Source organism: Photinus pyralis, unplaced genomic scaffold, assembly GCF_008802855.1.
Source record: "Photinus pyralis isolate 1611_PpyrPB1 unplaced genomic scaffold, Ppyr1.3 Ppyr1.4_LG1, whole genome shotgun sequence".
Classification (NCBI taxonomy): domain Eukaryota; kingdom Metazoa; phylum Arthropoda; class Insecta; order Coleoptera; family Lampyridae; genus Photinus; species Photinus pyralis.
This window is the reverse complement of record NW_022170249.1, coordinates 32,907,403-32,927,710: the sequence shown is the minus strand read 5'-3', so window position 1 is coordinate 32,927,710 and position 20,308 is coordinate 32,907,403. Positions and strand designations below refer to the sequence as shown.

General features: G+C 36.1%; 2 protein-coding genes across 2 annotated transcripts; both read left to right on the top strand.

Annotated features, from left to right (window-relative positions):
• The first annotated feature begins 2,676 nt into the window (after positions 1-2,676).
• Positions 2,677-11,777, top strand: LOC116159828 (isoleucine--tRNA ligase, cytoplasmic-like). Its single transcript, XM_031472910.1, has 2 exons — positions 2,677-4,237; positions 9,599-11,777. Exons 1-2 carry the CDS (start codon positions 2,761-2,763, stop codon positions 11,716-11,718), a joined length of 3,597 nt encoding a protein of 1,198 aa, XP_031328770.1. The 5' UTR covers positions 2,677-2,760; the 3' UTR covers positions 11,719-11,777.
• Positions 11,778-13,117: 1,340 nt separating this feature from the next.
• On the top strand, positions 13,118-14,873 carry LOC116159623 (casein kinase II subunit alpha-like). The gene is made up of 6 exons (XM_031472647.1): positions 13,118-13,314; positions 13,369-13,631; positions 13,679-13,929; positions 13,978-14,337; positions 14,384-14,532; positions 14,582-14,873. Exons 2-6 carry the CDS (start codon positions 13,425-13,427, stop codon positions 14,674-14,676), a joined length of 1,062 nt encoding a protein of 353 aa, XP_031328507.1. The 5' UTR covers positions 13,118-13,314; positions 13,369-13,424; the 3' UTR covers positions 14,677-14,873.
• Positions 14,874-20,308: the final 5,435 nt, after the last annotated feature.

Genomic DNA, 20,308 nt, shown 5'->3' with positions numbered 1-20,308 from the left:
AACTGAACAATATCAAAAATGAACAATGTAGAAATCCAAATGCTTCACTTGATAAAGGTGGGTGATACATCCGACTATGATTCTGATTCAAAAATCTTTTCGATCTTTGGTTATTACGCGTATCTACTAATCCATCTTTACGATTTTGCCGGATGGCGTATAGTAGGTGTACACAAGGCTAAATGCTATAAGCATTAAACGCACACATTTTAAAATACAGGTCATTTAGATTAAATTTAAGATAAAGTCCAAGTGTCTAGAGAATTGATGAATAGTGATAATTTGTACCTACTTACTGTATTCGTATTGTAAAAAGCTGTGGGTACCTGAAAAATTATGTAAAACTCTTGAACGTTTTATAAATAAGTACCTATCAGTAGTATTTTAAAGTACAAATAGGTACTTGTTTCCATAAAAAAAAAGTACTTCTTGCAAATTTCAGCACCAGTCAAAATATTTCAAAGGTAGTTGAAGTAAGTTATTTTAAATATGTATTTAATTTACTGATTACCATATTTAAGTAATATTTTGTAATAATGAGCAGCACTGTAAAACTGCCCAACATTACAATTAGCTAGCAGAAAACAAAAGTTTATACTGTAGTGTACTTAACCCCCCAGGTCCTACGCTAACTTCACACTACAAGAACACGTAAATAAAATCAACCCGGCAACGTTTAAAAATGCCCACACGAATTCCCTCTAAAACTAAACAAGATCCCGCTTAAATTTGAAAAGTGGTACGTGATAAAACATCTAAGGCAGGGCCCCCTTACGTTAGTTGTAGACAACGCTTTGACCTGAAGCACAGTAGGGAAGGAACGTTAAATAAAACACTGAAATTGTGAAAAGTTTGTTTAATAATGATCGTAATTATTATGATTGTGAAAACCCGGAAATTTAGTTGATGTACATTAATATAAACAAAACAAACAAAGCCAAAAGGTGTCGTACTCTCGCAAAAGTCACTGCCAAGGATAAAAAGAGTACGACGTAAGAAAAACCTTGCAGTTTGATTAAAACAGTCCAAAAGTTAATTAACAAAATATTTTGTAAAAGTTTTAGCAGTAGTTAACAAAGATAGTAAATGCATATACACAAGGATGGTTACACTCAAGGTTAAAAGCAAGTTTTTGGGGACAATGAGAAGCAGGTACCAAGATTCTGAGAAAGGGTTAAAAATACAGAATGTGACTCATCTTTGGTGCAATAAAGTCCTTTTGTTGAAAGCAAAATGGAAAACTACATGGCCTTGTAGGCAAATTTGACTAAAAAGAAGATATGTGGAAATTATTGAATCGCCACTCATTTAACGCACATAGATTCTAAACTGAAGAGCTTTGATTAGCGTAATCTCGCTCCTGCAAGATTGGTAGTCCGCCCCTGGTTTCGGGGTTTCGAACCTACAGTTGGATGTCGAAGACAGAGCACGGAATTAGGTGCCCTAACACATAATTATAGACTACAGTTTCTTTTTCCACTTCCCCGAGACTGCTTCATTCACGGAGAAAATTGTTAGTAACATACAACAAGTCAGTACATACATCAAACAAATCAGCAATTTCCACATATTAAAATAAAATGAAAACTTACATGAATGTAACTTCAAGGACAAGACCAAGTAATCAACATCAATAAACATAAATTAAGCAAACATTACACCAAAAATGTAAACAATTATAAACAATAGCATAACGGTATCACACATATGATTGCAATGCGGTTAAACCAAGTAAATTTCAAAAACAAATATTGAAACACACAAAAAATATAAAATGCGGCAAACAAAACACAAATACGATATAAAGAAATGCAAAAATTACTACCTGCATTAAATAACACAAAATAACAACAAACATTTATGGAGCGAAACGTTCACTACCGCCATTCAAGACAAGATCTTTACGCATACATCATTTTTACAAAAGTGATCTCTCCCACCAGGCCAAGCTTGTAAAGCAGATGTTTTGAATCGGCATTAGTTTTACTTTTACTCGAGGTGCATATACACAATTTGATTTAAATATCTTAATAAATTAAAGAATTGGATTGCGCATGCGCATTTTTTTAAAATTCATCTGCATAGTTTGAGGTTTACTAACACAGAAAACCGCACATTCATATCTTTGTGATAAGAATTATAAAAGAAGCCATTATTTTGGAGTGTTGGGCAGTTTTGGGCTGTAACTTTTTGACCCGTTAGTCTACCTAGCTGAAAAACAATAGTGACCTTTCTCATATCCTTAACGAACGTACGTGTGGACCAATTTTCAAAGTGATCGTACGTTTCTAAACAAAGTTATTCTGTACACGGACAGACAGAGAGACAGACAGTAATATAAAATTGTAAACGATCTTGTAGATCGTTAATAACACAGTACTTTTAAAAACCCCGCGCGGGAAAGCTTAATTAATGAAGTTGGTAAATTTGTGATTTTGACGGAGTCTAAGACCCACATCTATTATATTGTATTACATAGAAGCTATAGTAATTTGATCTAAAATATATACCTAGTTTGGTATATAAAAAATACCAAAAGAACTATTGTCAGTTTGAGGTTGTATTTAACTCTGGTTAATAGTTCATGAACACCCTGTAAATGAAACTATTTGTTATACGCTATTCTATGTTTCTAAACACGTTACAGTAGCGTTTGCGCGCATTGAATAAATTGAATTTGAAATCTGATGCAACATTTCGTGAATTATTTGCAATTCCAGATAATTTCAATAGTTGGTGTTTAATACGAGTGAACTTACAATGGAGCTTTCTAGTGTTCCCGAAACGATAAATTTTGCGGAAGAAGAAGTAAGCATTTTAGATTATTGGAACGACATTGACGCATTCAAAACGTCATTGAAACAGTCAAAAGGTAAACCCAAGTATTCTTTTTACGATGGCCCTCCTTTCGCGACTGGTTTGCCCCATTATGGGCACATTTTAACCGGTACCGTTAAAGATATCGTTACCCGTTATGCTCATCAACGGGGATATTACGTTGAGCGTAGATTTGGATGGGACTGTCACGGTTTGCCCATAGAAATGGAAGTCGACAAGATGTTGGGTATTAAAGGCCCCCAAGACGTTCATAAGTTAGGTATAAGCTCGTACAATCAAATGTGTAGGGCGATGGTAACCAAATATGCCAAGGAGTGGAAAATTATAATGGGCCGTATTGGACGTTGGATAGATTTCGACCATGATTATAAAACTATGTATCCGTGGTATATGGAAACTGTATGGTGGGTATTTAAACAACTATATTTAAAGGGCTTGGTATACCATGGAACGAAGATAATGCCCTATTCAACTGTGTGTGCTACCCCATTGTCTAACTTCGAATCGGGTCAGAATTACAAGACTGTTACGGATCCCGCCGTTACCGTTTCGTTACCAATTGTTGGTGATACAGAAAATGCCGCTTTCTTAATTTGGACAACAACACCCTGGACGTTACCGTCTAATCTCGCCATTTGTGTCAATCCCCACCTATTGTATGCTCGAGTAAGGGAGATAAGCACAGGTGAAGTTTATGTATTGCTCAAAGCGAGACTCAAAACTGTATTCAAACTTGAGGATTACGAGGTTTTGGAGATTTTTTATGGCAAAGAACTGCGCGGTGTCGCGTACGAGCCTGTTTTTTCGTACTATGAACGTCTAAAATCGAAAGGCGCCTTTCGAGTCCTAACAGATGATTACGTCACCGAAGAATTTGGAACAGGAATCGTCCACCAAGCACCGTATTTCGGTGAAGACGACTATCGCATTTGCTTACAGGCGGGAATAATTAGCGTCGAAGACGAGCCCATTTGTCCCATCGACGTAAAGGGCCGTTTTACGATGCCCATAACGGAATTTAAGGGGAAGTATTTTAAAGATGCGGACCCCAGTATCATAGAGTTACTAAAGGAAAAGAAGCGACTCGTACGACTGTCCCATATACAACATTCTTATCCGTTTTGTTGGCGATCGGACACGCCACTAATTTATAAAGCCGTGCCGTCGTGGTTCATTCGGGTTGAACATTTGTCAAAGTTGCTCCAGGAACACAACTCGAAAACGCACTGGGTGCCGGAATTTGTCAAGGAAAAGAGATTCGGTAATTGGTTGAAGGAAGCAAGAGATTGGGCTGTGAGTCGTAATCGTTGCTGGGGTACACCGATTCCTATATGGATGTCGGAAAGTGGCGGTGAAATACAATGCGTTGGGAGTATTTCTGAATTAAAACGGTTAACAGGTGAGAATACGTTATTCTTAAGTTTAGTTTGAGTACAGGCGGTAAAATAATGCCAATTGAAATATTTCTACCTTCAAGACGTAATAATATTCTCTGAGTGTGAATGAATTAAAATAAGGCGAAACATAAAACTCGTGCCATTACAGCTCCCGCGTTTTATTTCTCAAAATTGTTCACAAACTTTGAAATTTTAAACGTTCTTCTTCTGTAATTTTTAATTTTATCTTGGCGGCAAAAAAATCATATTAACCATGGTAGAAAAGTCCGGCAATACAAAAGTGGCGAAATACCGGTGTGAAATTGCAACAAAGGATCCGATGTTTAAAACAACTGACATATTTTAACCAATGAGAATCTCGATTTGTTGGATATCGGAAAAATGTTTCGAATATGTAAAAATCTCGCGTCGAAGTTGGATGCACTATTGCAGCCAGTTTCTCTCCCACCGTTGATCAAGTGATCTAATGACAAAAAAAATCATTGTACATTCCAATGACATCTGTCATTCTTATTAAAAATGGGACGCGGAGCACGAAAAAAAATGAATATATGAATATTTTCTCATTCTGCTCCAATCACACTCCATTCTATTACATATTCGCTATTGTTGTAACTTGGAGGAAATAAAACTCATCGGATTGCGCTCTATTTGCATACTGCATTTATATTTCTATATTCAAGGATACCCACCTATGTGATAACGTATACAGGTACCTACATTTATCACACCTTCACCCTTATTTGCAAACTTCCTTAAACTAAATACAAATTCTTATTTACATCAAAAAAGAACAACAAAATTTTATTTTCTAGGACGCAATTGATATCGTTCCTGTACAACTGGTTGGGATTGTACTAAATCTACGTCACTTATCACTTGCGATGACGTACTAGGTCCACTATCAACATCGACGCACACTGTCTTATCGGTGAGGTGGGGAACAACTTGTGACGTACTAGGTGACTTATCTACCTCCACTTTTACCTCTTCGTCGTTCTTGTTCCATGTTGAAACCAATAATGAATTTCTGTTATTATTAATCTTTTCAATCACTCGAATTTGGTCCGAATGTCTAATTACATTTTTCCCTGTAGATGTTTCAACATCGAACAAGACGGACCCTCGCTTGTTGGCAATTTTCCCGAACATTCCCACGGGATGGATAGGTGTAGTATAATCTTTAATAATGACCTTATCACCTACCTCAATAACTTTATTTCTTCCGCCAAAATTTTCTACCTGTTTGATTACCTTTTCCTCGACTGTTCTATAACGATTGGGCATAATTAAATCTAGTCGATTTTTAAGATTCCTGCCAAACATGGCTTTGGCTGGGCTAATTCCTGTACTGCTGTGTTCACTATTGCGATAATCTAGCAAAAAACGACATAAAAAAGTATCCGGATTATGCTTTTCTAAATAAGCCTTCTTTAAAGCTTGCTTAATTAATTTGACAGCATTTTCCGCTGCTCCATTGCCTTGTGGATGGTAAGGAGGTGTAAACAATTGCCTGATACCATTATTTTTCAAAAACGTTTTGAAATCTGAGGATGTAAACGGTGGGCCGTTATCTGAGACTACCGAATCTGGCAACCCTAACTGACTAAATAATTTCATCAGCTTCGAAGCAATGTTTTCAGCCGTGGTGGAATTAACCTTAGTAACTTCCAACCACTTTGTGTGAGCATCTATGACAATTAAGTACTTTTGTCCATTTAGCGGACCCAAGAAATCTATATGTAACCTGGACCAAGGTCGATGTGCAATCGGCCACGGATTTAATGTAGTTCTTGAAACATTTGGCCTTATTGTACTACAAACCATACATCGTTTGCACATTTGTTCGATGTCATAATCGATATTGGGCCACCATACATATGATCTCGCCAAAGACTTACATTTATTAATTCCTAAATGACTTAAGTGTAATTCTTTTAAGATATTTGGTCGCAATTGTTGAGGTATTATTATGCGATAACCCCATAGTACACAACCTCGTACGATATGAATCTCATTTAATTTTTGCTTTTCATAAAACGTTGCGAATTCTTTATCCAAGTTGTCCTTATGCGGCCACCCATGTAAACAAAATCCTATAATTCTGTTTAATACAGGATCTTATGATTTATGATCAGTTAGTAATGTAAAGCTTCTACCGTATAAGAATTGATGAAATTTCTTAACGCCATATACAATTGCTAGAGCCTCTTTATCAATTTGGGAATAAGATTTTTCCGCCGACGATAATGTACGTGATGCGTACGCTATCGGTTTTACGTCCCCGTTATCAAATTTATGCGATATGACCGCTGCGATGCCATAAGCACTCGCATCAACTGCTAAAATAATCGGCAATTGGGGGTTGTAATGCACTAACACTTTAGATGACATTAATTGTGATTTAATTTTTTCAAATGCTCTTTGTTGAGCTGTTTGCCATTGAAATGGCTCGTTTTTCCTTATATTAATAATTTATATAAAGGATACAAAATATTAGTGATACCTGGTAAAAACTTGGCGTAATAATTTACTAAGTCTAAAAATGCCCTCAACTGAGTCACATTTTGCGGTACCTTTACCTTTTTAATGGCTTCCATCTTGATCGGATCAGTGTGTATACCTTCTTTGTCGACTAAGTACTGAATTTGTGTCGTTGCGAACGAACATTTATTTACTTGAATTTTTAAATTAACTTGGCTTAATTTGTGGAATACCTCCATAAGTGTTTTTATATGGGTTCCTTCGTTCTCCGATGCGATCAAGATGTCATCCAAAAATATTACCACATTGTCGATGACAGCAAAAATATTTTCAATGAGTTGTTGAAAAATACCTGGGCTGGATGCTACCCCATATGGCAACCTGCTATACTGAAACAGACCCTTATGGGTATTTATAGTGACCAATTTTTTTGATTCGTCGTCTAACTCAATCTGCGCATACGCCTGCGAAAGATCGATCTTACTAAAAATCGCGCAATTTTTTAATGACACCAATAGATCGTCAATTTTAGGAACGGGGTATTTATTGATATGAAGATTGGGATTTAAGGTTATTTTAAAATCGCCACAGATTCTCACTTGGCCATTTTTTTTAAGAACCGGGACAATTGGAGTTGCCCACTCGCTATTATTAACTGGATTTAAAATATCCAATTTGATTAAATTGTTTAATTCCTCCTCCACTTTACAGGTTAGAGCAAATGGTAACGGACGTGGTTTGCGATAAATCGGAACTGTGTTTTCTTTTAAATACAATTTAGCCTTTCCTCCATTAAACTTACCCAAATCGTTACCAAACACGCCGGGAAATTTATCAATTAACATTTTTGAAATCCTGTTCGGTTGATTATTATCAATATGAAAAATGTTATCAATCGAAATATTAACCTTTTTTAACCAATCTCTGCCAATAAGTGGAGGTCCCCCATTTCTTATAACAAATAATTTCAAATTATTTACAGTTGTGTTGTCATACGTGACATTGACTACACAATATCCGATAGGTACATTTAATATCGTTGCCATTATAACTTTTTAAATGGATATCTGAATTTATAAGATTACATTGCGAAAAATGTTGCAAATAAAATTTATCAGAAATCGCCGAAATTCCTGACCCTGTGTCAACTTTCATTGTGATCCATTTATTATTTACCTGTATGCACATTTTTATAGGCTGGTTATTTATCGAGGCAATCGTGAAAATGTTTAAATCATTTAAATCTAAATCCGACTCCTCTAATGAAACATTAACATATTTATGATAATTGCTATTCGCTCGTGATTTACCTTTACAAAATGAAGCGATGTGTCCCTTTCTTTGGCATAGATGGCACTGCGCATTACGAAAAAACAACTATCGTCTACATGATTAGATTTACCACAGTGATTTGAGTGATTGCACCTGCTCCTTCGGTATCCACTGCGCTGACCCTTTTCTTTGGGCTCTTCCTTGCACGCTACCCTTCTCCTCGCCGCCTGCAATTTATGAACCGCCACTACTGACGAAGTTCCGGCGATCAAATGGGAGTTGGTCTCTGCTGCTTCCATCCCCCACAGCAATTTCCTGTGCTTTTTGGAACGTGAGTGACGTCTCCGCGAACAATCGCTGTCGGATGGTTTCACTCTTGAGCCCGAAGACTAATTGGTCTCGCAGATTTTCCTCCAATTTTTCTCCAAATTTGCAATCTTTAAGCTAATTTTTTTAAATTAGCCATGTACACTGCCACTGACTCCCCAACGTCCTGCTTGCGTTGGCGACATTTATATCTTTCCGCTATTTCGGATGGTTGCGGCTGGAGATGGTCTTGCATCAGCTTGACTAGATCTTCAAACTTTTTATCTTCTGGATTGGCGGGGTTGCACAAATCCACCATTAAATCAAACGCTTCCCCTCCGATGACGGTAATTAATATTGGCGTATACTTGCTAGCCTCAATTTCGTTCACCTTAAAATACTGTTTTAATCGCGCGATATATGACGACCAGTTTTTATCTTCGATTTTGTATTCTTGAATTCTACCGAGAAGCGCGGCCATTTTATTTTAATAGGTATATTTATTTGGATTTAATATTAATTTACTTTTAGGTATTTATCAAACGTGTTTACCTTAATTTAATTTAGGATATTTAATTTACTTTAATCCTCGTCGCCACTGTTGTAACTTGGAGGAAATAAAACTCATCGGATTGCGCTCTATTTGCATACTGCATTTATATTTCTGTATTCAAGGATACCCACCTATGTACATGATAATGATAACGTATACAGGTACATTTATCACAGCTATTCGCTTATATTATTTTTTCACTACTAGCGTCTGATGACATGATTATTAACCTTTTTTCCACTTGTAAAGTAGGCTTTCTCGGCATTTGTTCAAAGTGGTTAATAATTTTTTATTATTAACTAGTAGTCAATAATGAGAACTGTCACGCTGTCACTTTTAGAAAACACAGCCCGAAATTTCGCTCAATAAAAGTTTAGACAAGTTCTCTAAAATGAATAATTGCCACCATCCGCCATTTCCAGAGAAATTACATACCGAAAATTATCACATTTTGAGAAAATTCGAACGAAATTACTCTTTGAAAATATCTCAATGACAGAACAAAATACGGCCTGTTTGACTTGTACTTCTACGTACTTGATTGACATGTTAAATTAAGAAACAAAAAATTCTGTCCAACCGCGTTCACTTTCTTATCAATATAAGCCTCGAGATGTAATCTTGGTGCTCAGGCAATAATACTGTACTTCTCTACCTTGATATATAATGTACTATTTTAAATTATTGTTACCATCTGATAAGCTATGAATATATTGAATCAATCGACTTCAATAGCATTTTTGTTTAGGAACAAAAATCGAAGACTTGCACCGTGAAAATATCGATCACTTAACTATTCCATCAAAAACACCAGGGAATCCACCACTCCGACGCATACCTGAAGTATTCGACTGCTGGTTTGAATCGGGATCGATGCCTTATGCTCAGAAACATTTCCCCTTTGAGAATGTGAGCGATTTCTTCGATAGTTTCCCCGTCGACTTCATCGCAGAGGGCATCGATCAAACAAGAGGATGGTTTTACACCTTGCTGGTGATTGCAACAAACTTGTTCGGCGTGGCACCGTTTAAAAATGTAATAGCGACCGGATTAGTTTTGGCAAGTGATGGACAAAAAATGTCCAAACGCAAAAATAATTATCCGGATCCGGTGCAGATAATTTCAAAATACGGCGCGGACGCGCTACGTTTGTATTTAATCAATTCGCCGGTAGTCCGAGCTGAGAATTTGTTTTTTAAGGAGGATGGGGTACGTGATATGGTCAAATACGTACTTCTTCCATGGTTTAATGCGTACAGGTTTCTTGTGCAAAATGTTGAAATGTTCGCTTGTCAAACAAGTGTAACGTTCAAGTTTGAGGATGCTGCGGTTGATGCTACAAATATCATGGACTTATGGGTTTTGTCCTTGACACAAACGTTATTGAAGCAAGTAGAAGAAGAAATGACTTCGTATAATTTATACAGTATAATTCCTCGTGTAATAAAATATTTTGAAAATTTAACGAACTGGTATTTACGAATGAACCGGTCACGTTTGAAGGGCGAAACCGACAAAGAGGACTATATGCGTGCGCTGTTAACGTTGTTTTCAGTTACGCTTACGATGACAAAGGCTTTGGCACCATTCGCTCCTTTCTTTTCCGAATACGTCTATCAGAACTTACGCAAGTGGTGTGCTTCCGGAAACGAAAGCGTCCATTTTTCAATGTATCCCAAGTATCTGGGAATGTATCTCAAGAGCGATACCGAAAGATCCGTGTCACGCATGCAAGAAGTTGTGGAAATGGGCCGAACACTTCGAGACAAGAAATCATTACCTTTAAAATATCCATTACCTGAACTGATCATAATACCCCAAAGTGAAGTATATGTCAATGATATACGATCTCTTCAGAGCTACATCTCTACGGAAATGAATGTTAGAACAATCACTATTTCACGCGATAAGGCCAAGTATGGCATTGGTCTGCAAGCTAAACCGGACTACAAAGCATTGGGGACGAAGTATAAATCGGAATACAAGGCAATTTCCAAAGCCATAGAGTCATTAACGGATGCTGAAATTAACGATTTATTCACCAACAGGCAGTTTAACAAAGATGGTCAATGTATTGACACTTCTCTTGTTCGGTTTGTCTACAAGACCGACGTGTCTGTATCCAAACAATACGAGTTAGGGGTCCACAATGAAGTAATAGTCCTACTTGACGTGCGTCCCACGTCCGACATGCTCGAGGAAGGTACGGCCAGAGAGATTGTCAATCGCATCCAGCGTTTGAGGAAGAAGTCGCATTTATCGCCGATGGATAAAGTAAAAGTATATTATAAAGCTTCCCGGCGGTACCAAGCGATTGCCGAAAAATATCTGGCATTTATTGAAAACGGGATTAAAACGACATTCGAGCCAATTACAGAGCACAATATCGGCAATAATGAAACGATTGTTATTGACCATCAGTCTTCCAAAGATGGAATCCTACAGATAATCTTAGTTAGTCCTAGGGGTAACATTCTTCCGTTTACTAAATGGGTTAATGTGGTTTATAAGGACCGAAAGGGATTGATATTATTGGAAACAGCAGTGAGTTCACTTACATTAAACGAGTTAGTGTTAAATGTAAAATGTTTGTTCGATATTTACGAAGATGTTTCCCTGTGGTCCGCGCGTGGAAGACTACTTCAAGATGAACAAATGTCTATACTGGATGGCGAAACAATTTACGTTTTACCACCCAACAGCGAATGTCAAATGTTCGGAAAAGAGCAACCGTTTTGCAAATTCCTTAATTTTGTGGAACGAGGTGTATCGGGAACTATAATATTGGAAAATCCCGTTGGAACCAAAACTATCGCAGAAAAGGATTATTCAAGTGTAATCAGGAAATGGTTTAAACCGTACCACTAGATAATTTTTTGATGTTTAAAACTTAAGTTGAATTGAAATAAATGTAACGATATACCTAGTGTTTTCAAATGTATTTCAGAAAGATCATTTAGAAGATATCCCCTGTTCATTGTTGTAATCATTTCCATAGTCGTTTTGATTTTATAGGCGTAATTTGGGAGCTGCAATCAGCGACACTGCATCAATTTTTAAACTTTAAAATTTTGAAACAAAAATTACTTTATGTCTTACTAACCTATCATAGCACATTTTATATCTGTGATACGCGGGCATAAAGTACCATTTTATGCCCTAGGGCATTAAGTACCTATCACCATAGTAACTCATTTATACTTAATGACAAAACAAACAAATATTTGCAGGTCATTGAAAATTAGAAACGTCAATTATTAATTGTCAATAGGTACTAAATCACAAGATTGGCCTTATTTCGTATAGTTTCTGGAACTTCTTGCTCATTACGATGAATTGAATTATTTAAAATTACGTTTGACGTTTGGATGGTTTCAATCACATTAACAAATTCGAACCACGCATACTCGATCAAACATAATGAATTATTTTGTAAGCGATTTTTGACGAAGAAAACTGTTTGTAAAACATAAAATTGTGTATGTACCACGGGCATAAACTGATGTTGATACTCTCGGGCGACTAAAAAGCTCTCGGGCCATAGGCCCTCGAGCTTTTTAACTCGTCGCCCTCGAGAATATAAACATCACTATTATGCCCTTAATACATAAATAACTATTAATCCATACACCGTTAGAAAATAAAAACTCTTTAGGCCCTTCAAGTACCTTGAGCCTCTTGAGGACCGTATAAGTTCCCCTCATTAGTCATTATTCTAAATTACGTTCTGAACTTTTCATATAACCAACGGTATTTTCTTCCCCAATACGCTTCTAAACGAAACTTGTGCGAATCGTGCGTAAGCATATGTCGGTTATTGTTTTTTAATTGTCTTTTGTCTTTTTAAATCTCTTCAAAGCTCTTTCCGCTCTGGGCATATTATCGAGAATCCAGACATGTTTGGGAAAGGAGGATTACCAAGTAGGAAACAACTGAGCTAACCCGTTTCTTTTCATTTCACATTTGTATTTTGAAGCGCCGTGGTACCTACATGTAACAGGAACATTTATTATTTTTATTAATATTCATTCATTTTATTTTTATTTGTTTTCCAAAGCGAGGAACTTCAGGTGATCGTAACGTAGCTGGTTACCAAAAAATTTTAGGATTTCTGAGGGTGTATTTTCAAACAAAATAGTTAGACCCTCGCCTGGGCTGAATTTGAAAAAAAAAGATCTTATGTTTTAATCTCCCCTAAAGTAACACCATTTAGACATACACCCTGTATAATAATAACTAAAAAAGCAGCATGTATTGTATTGAAAAGTTAGGTTATGACGCAGCAATCTGACTTCTGAATGAAAACAATGCAGTTTTAGAGGGGTACTCAATATTCGAAAACGCCTTATGAACAAATACGTTTCACGTGCAGTGCATTCTTGGTATGAAACTCCATTAATCCATCTTCAGATTGCATGCGTTACAGGATTAATTTAAACTACATACCCAATTTTTTCTTAACATGTAAGTATTATACAAATACAAATGCCTTTTCCTACTACTAAAAATCTTAAACAGTGAAACTACGCTCATTAGTCAAATATACAAGAAAAAGTGCCTGTAACTAGCAAAATATGGCAGTAGCAAGTCTTGCTCGAGTGTATGCGGATGTAAACTCTCACAAACCCAGAGAGTATTGGGACTATGAGAATTATATCGTCGACTGGGGATTACAGGATAACTACCAATTAATCCGAAAGCTGGGACGGGGAAAATATAGCGAGGTATTTGAGGAAATTAACGTGACAAATAATGAGAAGGGTGTAGTTAAAATATTAAAGGTGAGATGAAGTTTATATCACTTGTAACCGCAGCACTAATTTTTCAGCCTGTTAAAAAGAAAAAAATTAAACGTGAAATTAAGATTTTGGAAAATTTACGTGGTGGAACCAATATTATAACTTTACAGGCTGTAGTTAAAGATCCCGTTTCCCGAACACCAGCTCTAGTTTTTGAACATGTGAACAATACAGATTTTAAAGAGCTGTATCAAAGACTTACTGATTTTGATATTCGCTACTATTTATATGAACTACTTAAAGCCTTGGATTACTGCCACAGTATGGGAATAATGCATAGGTATTCATTTTGTGTGACTACATATGGAGTATATTCTTAATGTTTTAGAGACGTGAAACCGCATAACGTTATGATTGATCACGAAAATCGAAAATTGCGATTGATAGATTGGGGTTTAGCAGAGTTTTATCATCCTGGACAGGAATATAATGTACGGGTCGCCTCGAGATATTTTAAAGCGCCCGAACTTCTAGTTGATTATCAAATGTATGACTATTCCTTGGACATGTGGTCGTTAGGTTGCATGTTAGCTTCTATGATTTTTCGAAAAGAACCATTTTTTCATGGCCACGATAATTATGATCAACTAGTTCGTATTGCCAAAGTACTTGGGACAGATGAATTATTTGAGTACCTTGAAAAATATCACATACAGCTAGATTCTAGATTTAACGATATTCTCGGACGGTAAGTCTTCAAATATTGAAGTGTGTTATTCACTGTAACGCTCTAGACATTCACGTAAACGATGGGAAAGATTTGTACATAGCGAGAATCAGCAATTAGTTTCCGGAGAGGCATTGGACTTTTTAGATAAACTATTACGTTATGATCACATGGAAAGACTCACTGCTCGCGATGCTATGGCGCATCCTTACTTCTGTAAGTAATTGCAGAAAAGAGACGATTTATTGTTATACTGTTTTTTTAGATCCTGTAGTAAAAGATCAAAGTCGATTGCACACCATTGTGTCGCCCCCTCTTACTCCGATGATGGGAAGTATTCCTATTGGGGTAGTGGAATAGAAAATTAATAAACTTGACACACTGCCATTGATTTGCCTCTGTAGCTGCATTGTTCCATTAAGACTTGCCACATTTTACTAAATATTCCGTTCCTGAAAGAACCGTGATAGTTCCCATTTCTTGTTATTTATTCTATGTGATTTGTATTTTAATTAAAACAAAATAAAAATAATGATGTTAATGCATTTTGAAGAAAATATAAGTATATCTTGTAAATCTTTGTGATACCAAAGAGTAATACCTCGAGTAATACTCTTTGGTGATACTTAAAGTCACTAGATATATTTAGTGACTTTAGTGATACTACTAGATGAGAGCCACCTGTTTATCAAAGCTGGTTACTAGGCAGGTTATGAAGAATCTCAGGCAGTACATAACTATTTTACTGTTTGTCTGAATCAGAATAACTATTTATTTATTGAGCCCTGTGCGAGAGTTCAGTTGTCTAAGCTCGTAGTGGACACATTGAGTAATTAATCCTTCACTCAACGGTGGGTTCTAAATATGGCTCCCGTATTTTTGGCGCATTGTCCAACTGTTGGAAGGCGCTATTATGGCCACTTTCTCCGTCCACCCGAGGCCTTAACTACTACAGTTTTCAATACATTTAGTTCGTTCTTTTTGAATTTGGTAGATTATAGCAATGGTACCTGAACCAAGAAAAATCGTGACCATTAATTGTACATATGCTCAGTCTGCCCAGTGCCAAGTTTTTTTATTTATTGAGACATTTTCTTGAAATTTTACCCGCAGATGCTCGTAGTAATGGCAATCACATCGCATATTGTAAACCGCAGGTGTGCGCATGCGCAGGCTGTGTATTCCTAACTTTTTTATTACTTTTTTTGAAATTTCAACCACAGATGCTTAGTCATATGGAGGTAGGTATTTACTTATCTTTTAGCTCCATGCTTCTAGTAAAGGTCAGCACTAGGACTTGGGGTGGTATTTAACTTACTAAAAATCCCCTCCCCGCGGGAGTGGCAACCCTCCAGAAAACCACCCCAAAGGTACATTTTTTAACTTTTTAAGGAATATCTTCTTCATTTTTTTTCCATAAAAAAATACTAGGTAACAAATTTAAAGATTATAAAATTTCCTTTAAAACGGTAAATACTTACTGGTAGATTTTTCGATCTCTCCTGCAGTCTATGTCTAAAGCAGTGCGACTGCTGAGCGCGCGGCATCGCTCCTTTTTCTTGACTCGCGTGCTTTTTGGATGGGATGTGCATTCCGAGAGCGCGGAATGATGTCTGTTTGGCCGTGTTAGATGCTATTTCAAATTATATGGGAAAATGTTTACCAAAATGGAGTAGGTAATTTTAATTAAAGATAAAAATGGGCAACAAATCTTTCCTTTACGGCTACCTGCGATTGCTATTATAATACCTATGTGATACCTGGAGTTCAGACGTGATAACCAGCTTGAACTCTTAAATGTTTTTACTGGTTGCTATCCTGAGTTCTTATCCATCAAATCCTGAAAATCTTCAGGGATAAGGAATACCCATGGGGAAGGGGGGTCTGTACAAAATCATACTTGCAAGCGAGAATTTCTATCGAATCCAAAGGTTCTCCTTCAGTTTTCCTAATTCGTAAGGTAAATATACCGGAGTAGCATAGAACAACTTAAGACCTGCAGGGGCACCTCTAAAAAGCATTATACGAGTCACGTTACTCTAGTTGGGCACTAGCCTGTTGACGGCCCAGAACAAGAGAGGGACAATAAATTAAAAAAAAAATCAATTAGCTATATATAGGTAATTAATCAGAATATTGATTTACATAAAAGACAAAAGTCAGCAAAATGACATATTACCGGTGACGAGGAATTAGTTAAATTAAAAATACCTACTAATCTTCAATGTTAAATGTGCATTGAAAGTGTAATAACCTTTGTGGAATATTACTTTTTCTTGTATTTTAGTAACATTTTATATAGCGACCTGACAACTTTTACAAAATTCGCACATGTTACCGGTGTAGATAATTGCCATGCCCTCGAGTCATGAACGTTTCCAGCAGAAACAAAAATCTGGATCCCTGTGGTCGCACTAAATTAATTGTGAAGGTTTATTAGATTTTTTTCATTTTTTCTTGCTTGACAAGACTTAATTGGGAATTATAATATGGTACCTAATCTCTTCAGGAAAAAGTGTAATGATTCATTTCACCAATCACATCAGAGTTTTAATTTGAAACTTTGCTATTCCATTATCTCCTTTTGTATTTTTGCGTCTGGGTCAACATGGGAAATGTAATTGAATCCAGCTTGCTTCTTAAATGCGTTCATGCGTGCTGTATGAAAACAGATGTTCGTGACCGGGACACTTTCACTCTTAATACTCGTATCTGGTTTATCGCATAATTTGTATGCATCTAAAGCACCTGGTTTTAACAGTTGAACAAATCCTCAATGGCGTGTTCATTTCACTACGCACGGAATCTGTGGCCTTACGTGGCAAAGTCTATACCTATACAATGCGTACCTAATTATAATAATTAAGTACTTTGTATTGGCATTATATTATAAATCAACTTATGTTCATAACAATATATTCCCAAAGTAGTAAAGCTACTATTGGAAAGGTGAACAGAAATAGCTACCCATAAATTATGTCATTCGATCCGGAACCATGACATTCAGTAAAGAAGTACTCTTCTACTCGTCTTTTCAGAATTCGACCTATACCAAGCCTGTTAATTGAACTGGACAGATTAATTTGAATTGTTGAATTTTAAAGGTTCGTTACATGGTCAGTAATTTCGTAGGAATTCGTGAAAGCTTAAATGCTCTAAAAGTGAGAAAATAATCATTTATACTGGAAACCGAGTGGCGGATTTTCAAATTTCCCGCCAGTAGGCTGTAGGAAGAGAAATAGTTTTTGGAGGTAACTTCTGAGCTAAAAAAAGCTCAATCATGTTCATGTACCTACTGAGTAAGTACCTATAAGGTGCAGTAAGGTAGGTATGTAGGTAAGTATAATATTGAATGTTATTCAAAAAAACGGTTATTTTGCTTTCCGGTTAAAAATTTGGCAGTGTTCATTAGATATAAAGGATGTAACACTGTCAAAATCATTTTTCAATATCTGGTTTGGGCTAGGAATCTGTTCTGTCAAGAATTTGGTACCTACTTTTCATTTTTTTTCATTTTCACTTGTAAACCGAAGAGATACAAAGATGCTATAGGCAAAGTTGTCCAGAACTTTATGCTAATTAATTTTCGTTACAAAATTTCTTATAACTAACAAATTGCGAAGTTCTGGCGTTCATTTATTTTCAAAGATATAAAAAATGGTTTAACAAACCCTCATCTTTCTACATCAACTTTCTTATTTCTTGTAGATTTTTACGTTACTAGAAAAATTCAGAAATTAATCTTGAATTTTTGCATTGAAGTTTACAATGTATTTCTTTATAGCAATCATTCCACGGCTTTCTTATAATTATTTAACATTTTTCGTTTATTGTCTGTCAAGTGTCATACCTAGTATCCATCAACACAGCCATGGAATTATGGCCATAAGAAATACATTGTAAGCTTCAATGCAAAAATTCAAGATTAATTTCCTAATGAAATACTTACTAAGCATTTGGTACCTTCGATTTTGTAATTTCTTTCTCTACCTAGTGTAATCCAATATGGCGTCCATAACGAATAAGAAGGTTGATGTGATTGACTCGATACCCACAAGTCATAAAAATTTGATTTTAGCATCGCCAGAAAGCTTAGAAAAAAACACAAAGTGATGTTGGTCACCACTCACCATTATTTTTTGATATCTTTGTAAATAAATGAACCCTGCGCGTTCTCGGAAATGACATTTTTCGGTTTTTTTGATCATAACGCTATTTGTAAAAGTACAAGAGACTTAGAAAGGGAAAATTAATCAGCATGAAATTTTGCATAACTTCGCCCATTTAAGCGATTTTGTATCTCATACGGTTTACAAGATACCCATAGTCAACACCCATTTGGGTTACTGTAATCCTCTGCTACTTAGTCACCCTGGAGAAACTTAGTCACTTATAACTTCGTTTTTGTTGTTTTTTTCTTCGGTATGCGTCCAGGTTTTCGTGTGTTTTAGGTAAGTGTGTAAAAGGGGTGCGTATCAAAGTCCTACCAGGACTATGAAAATCTTGCAACAGCGATAGATTTGCTGTACGGGGGGGGGGGGGGTTAATAAAATAGCATCGGAAGCTTATCAGATATATCCCACACAACGTTGGGTAGGAAGACTCTTTGAGATAATCTTGGAACAGTAGGCCGTCCACCGAAGAGGAAACCAGTATTGCTGAGTTACTTGGAGGGGTGGTTAGTTGCCTTTAACCAAGTTGGATGTACGAAATTATTACTTTTGTACAATAAAAATAAAGATTTGTAGTTTTTTGTTATTATTCTCCAAAAAAATGAAAAAAATTAAACTACCTATATCAGATCGCATTATTTTTCTTTTTAGTAAATCCGAGGTACTATAGGCAAAAAATCATTAATAATGGCACTTTATTTTATTTTTTTATTGTATTGATACAATTTTGCCCAATGAATATACAGTGTGTTCGAGATAAGAGAGTCAATATCTCTTTTATTTTGGAGCTACGAAAAATTTGTCAAATACTATTTTATATATGTCATTATGATCTAACCGATCGCATATTGAAACGTCCGGTATCAGTTCCGGTTTAACCGAAAATCGATGCAACTTTTGTTTTTCAAATGCAATGCTTATGTTTTTTTCAGATCATGGAAAAGAGCATTCAATCTGATGCACGACAATTTAAAATATGCATATCGTTGATATACAAAAAAAGGAGAAATGCGTGATTCGATATTTCAAAAACTCATGAAATTTAGCATCCCGTGCGTGCTGGCAGGATGCGCGGGTCTGTTGTGTTACATGGGTAGATCGTATCACGCAAAAGTAAAGTCGAAACATTGAACAAGTTGATGTAGGTCTTTTCTGTGTGATATGGTGCATGTTATGCTAGATTTCATAAGTTTTTTAAATATAAGTATTGAATCACGAATTTCTCAATTTTTAATATATCAACCATTAGTCCAGACAACGAAACACAAAAAAGGCTAAATAGAGAATAAAAATCATGTAGAAGCTAATTTTGGCACAGATGTAGGGGAATGTATCCTGAACAACAAGGAGAGGGGAGGGGTTAAAGGTCCCTTTTTTTTTAGTTTTTCGTGAATAATTTTAGCAACGGTAGACAGATTTAAAGAACAAGATTTACCTAAAGATCCTGTTTTCCAATAAGTATCTGGCTAGAATGAATGCACATGATATCTTTGCTACTGACCATCATTACGGACAGTTGCACTTATATCACACTCACACATGCTCTATCTCTATCATTACCATCTCATGATTAAAAATTACATTGCGATTGGATGCAGATTTAGGGTTTCAATAGCTTTGCAATTGATAGGAATTCCCGATTCCTATGGCGATATCGCCATCGCTGGCCTATAAACGGCAAACCACATACAATGGGTAATAAAATTGAAATAGTTGTCTCGTCGCAATGAATCTCCAATTTTGACCCACTTATCCTTTGGCACAATCACCAGTTTTAAATCTAAATAACCGAAAACGCCTATTAAAATTAATATAAAGAT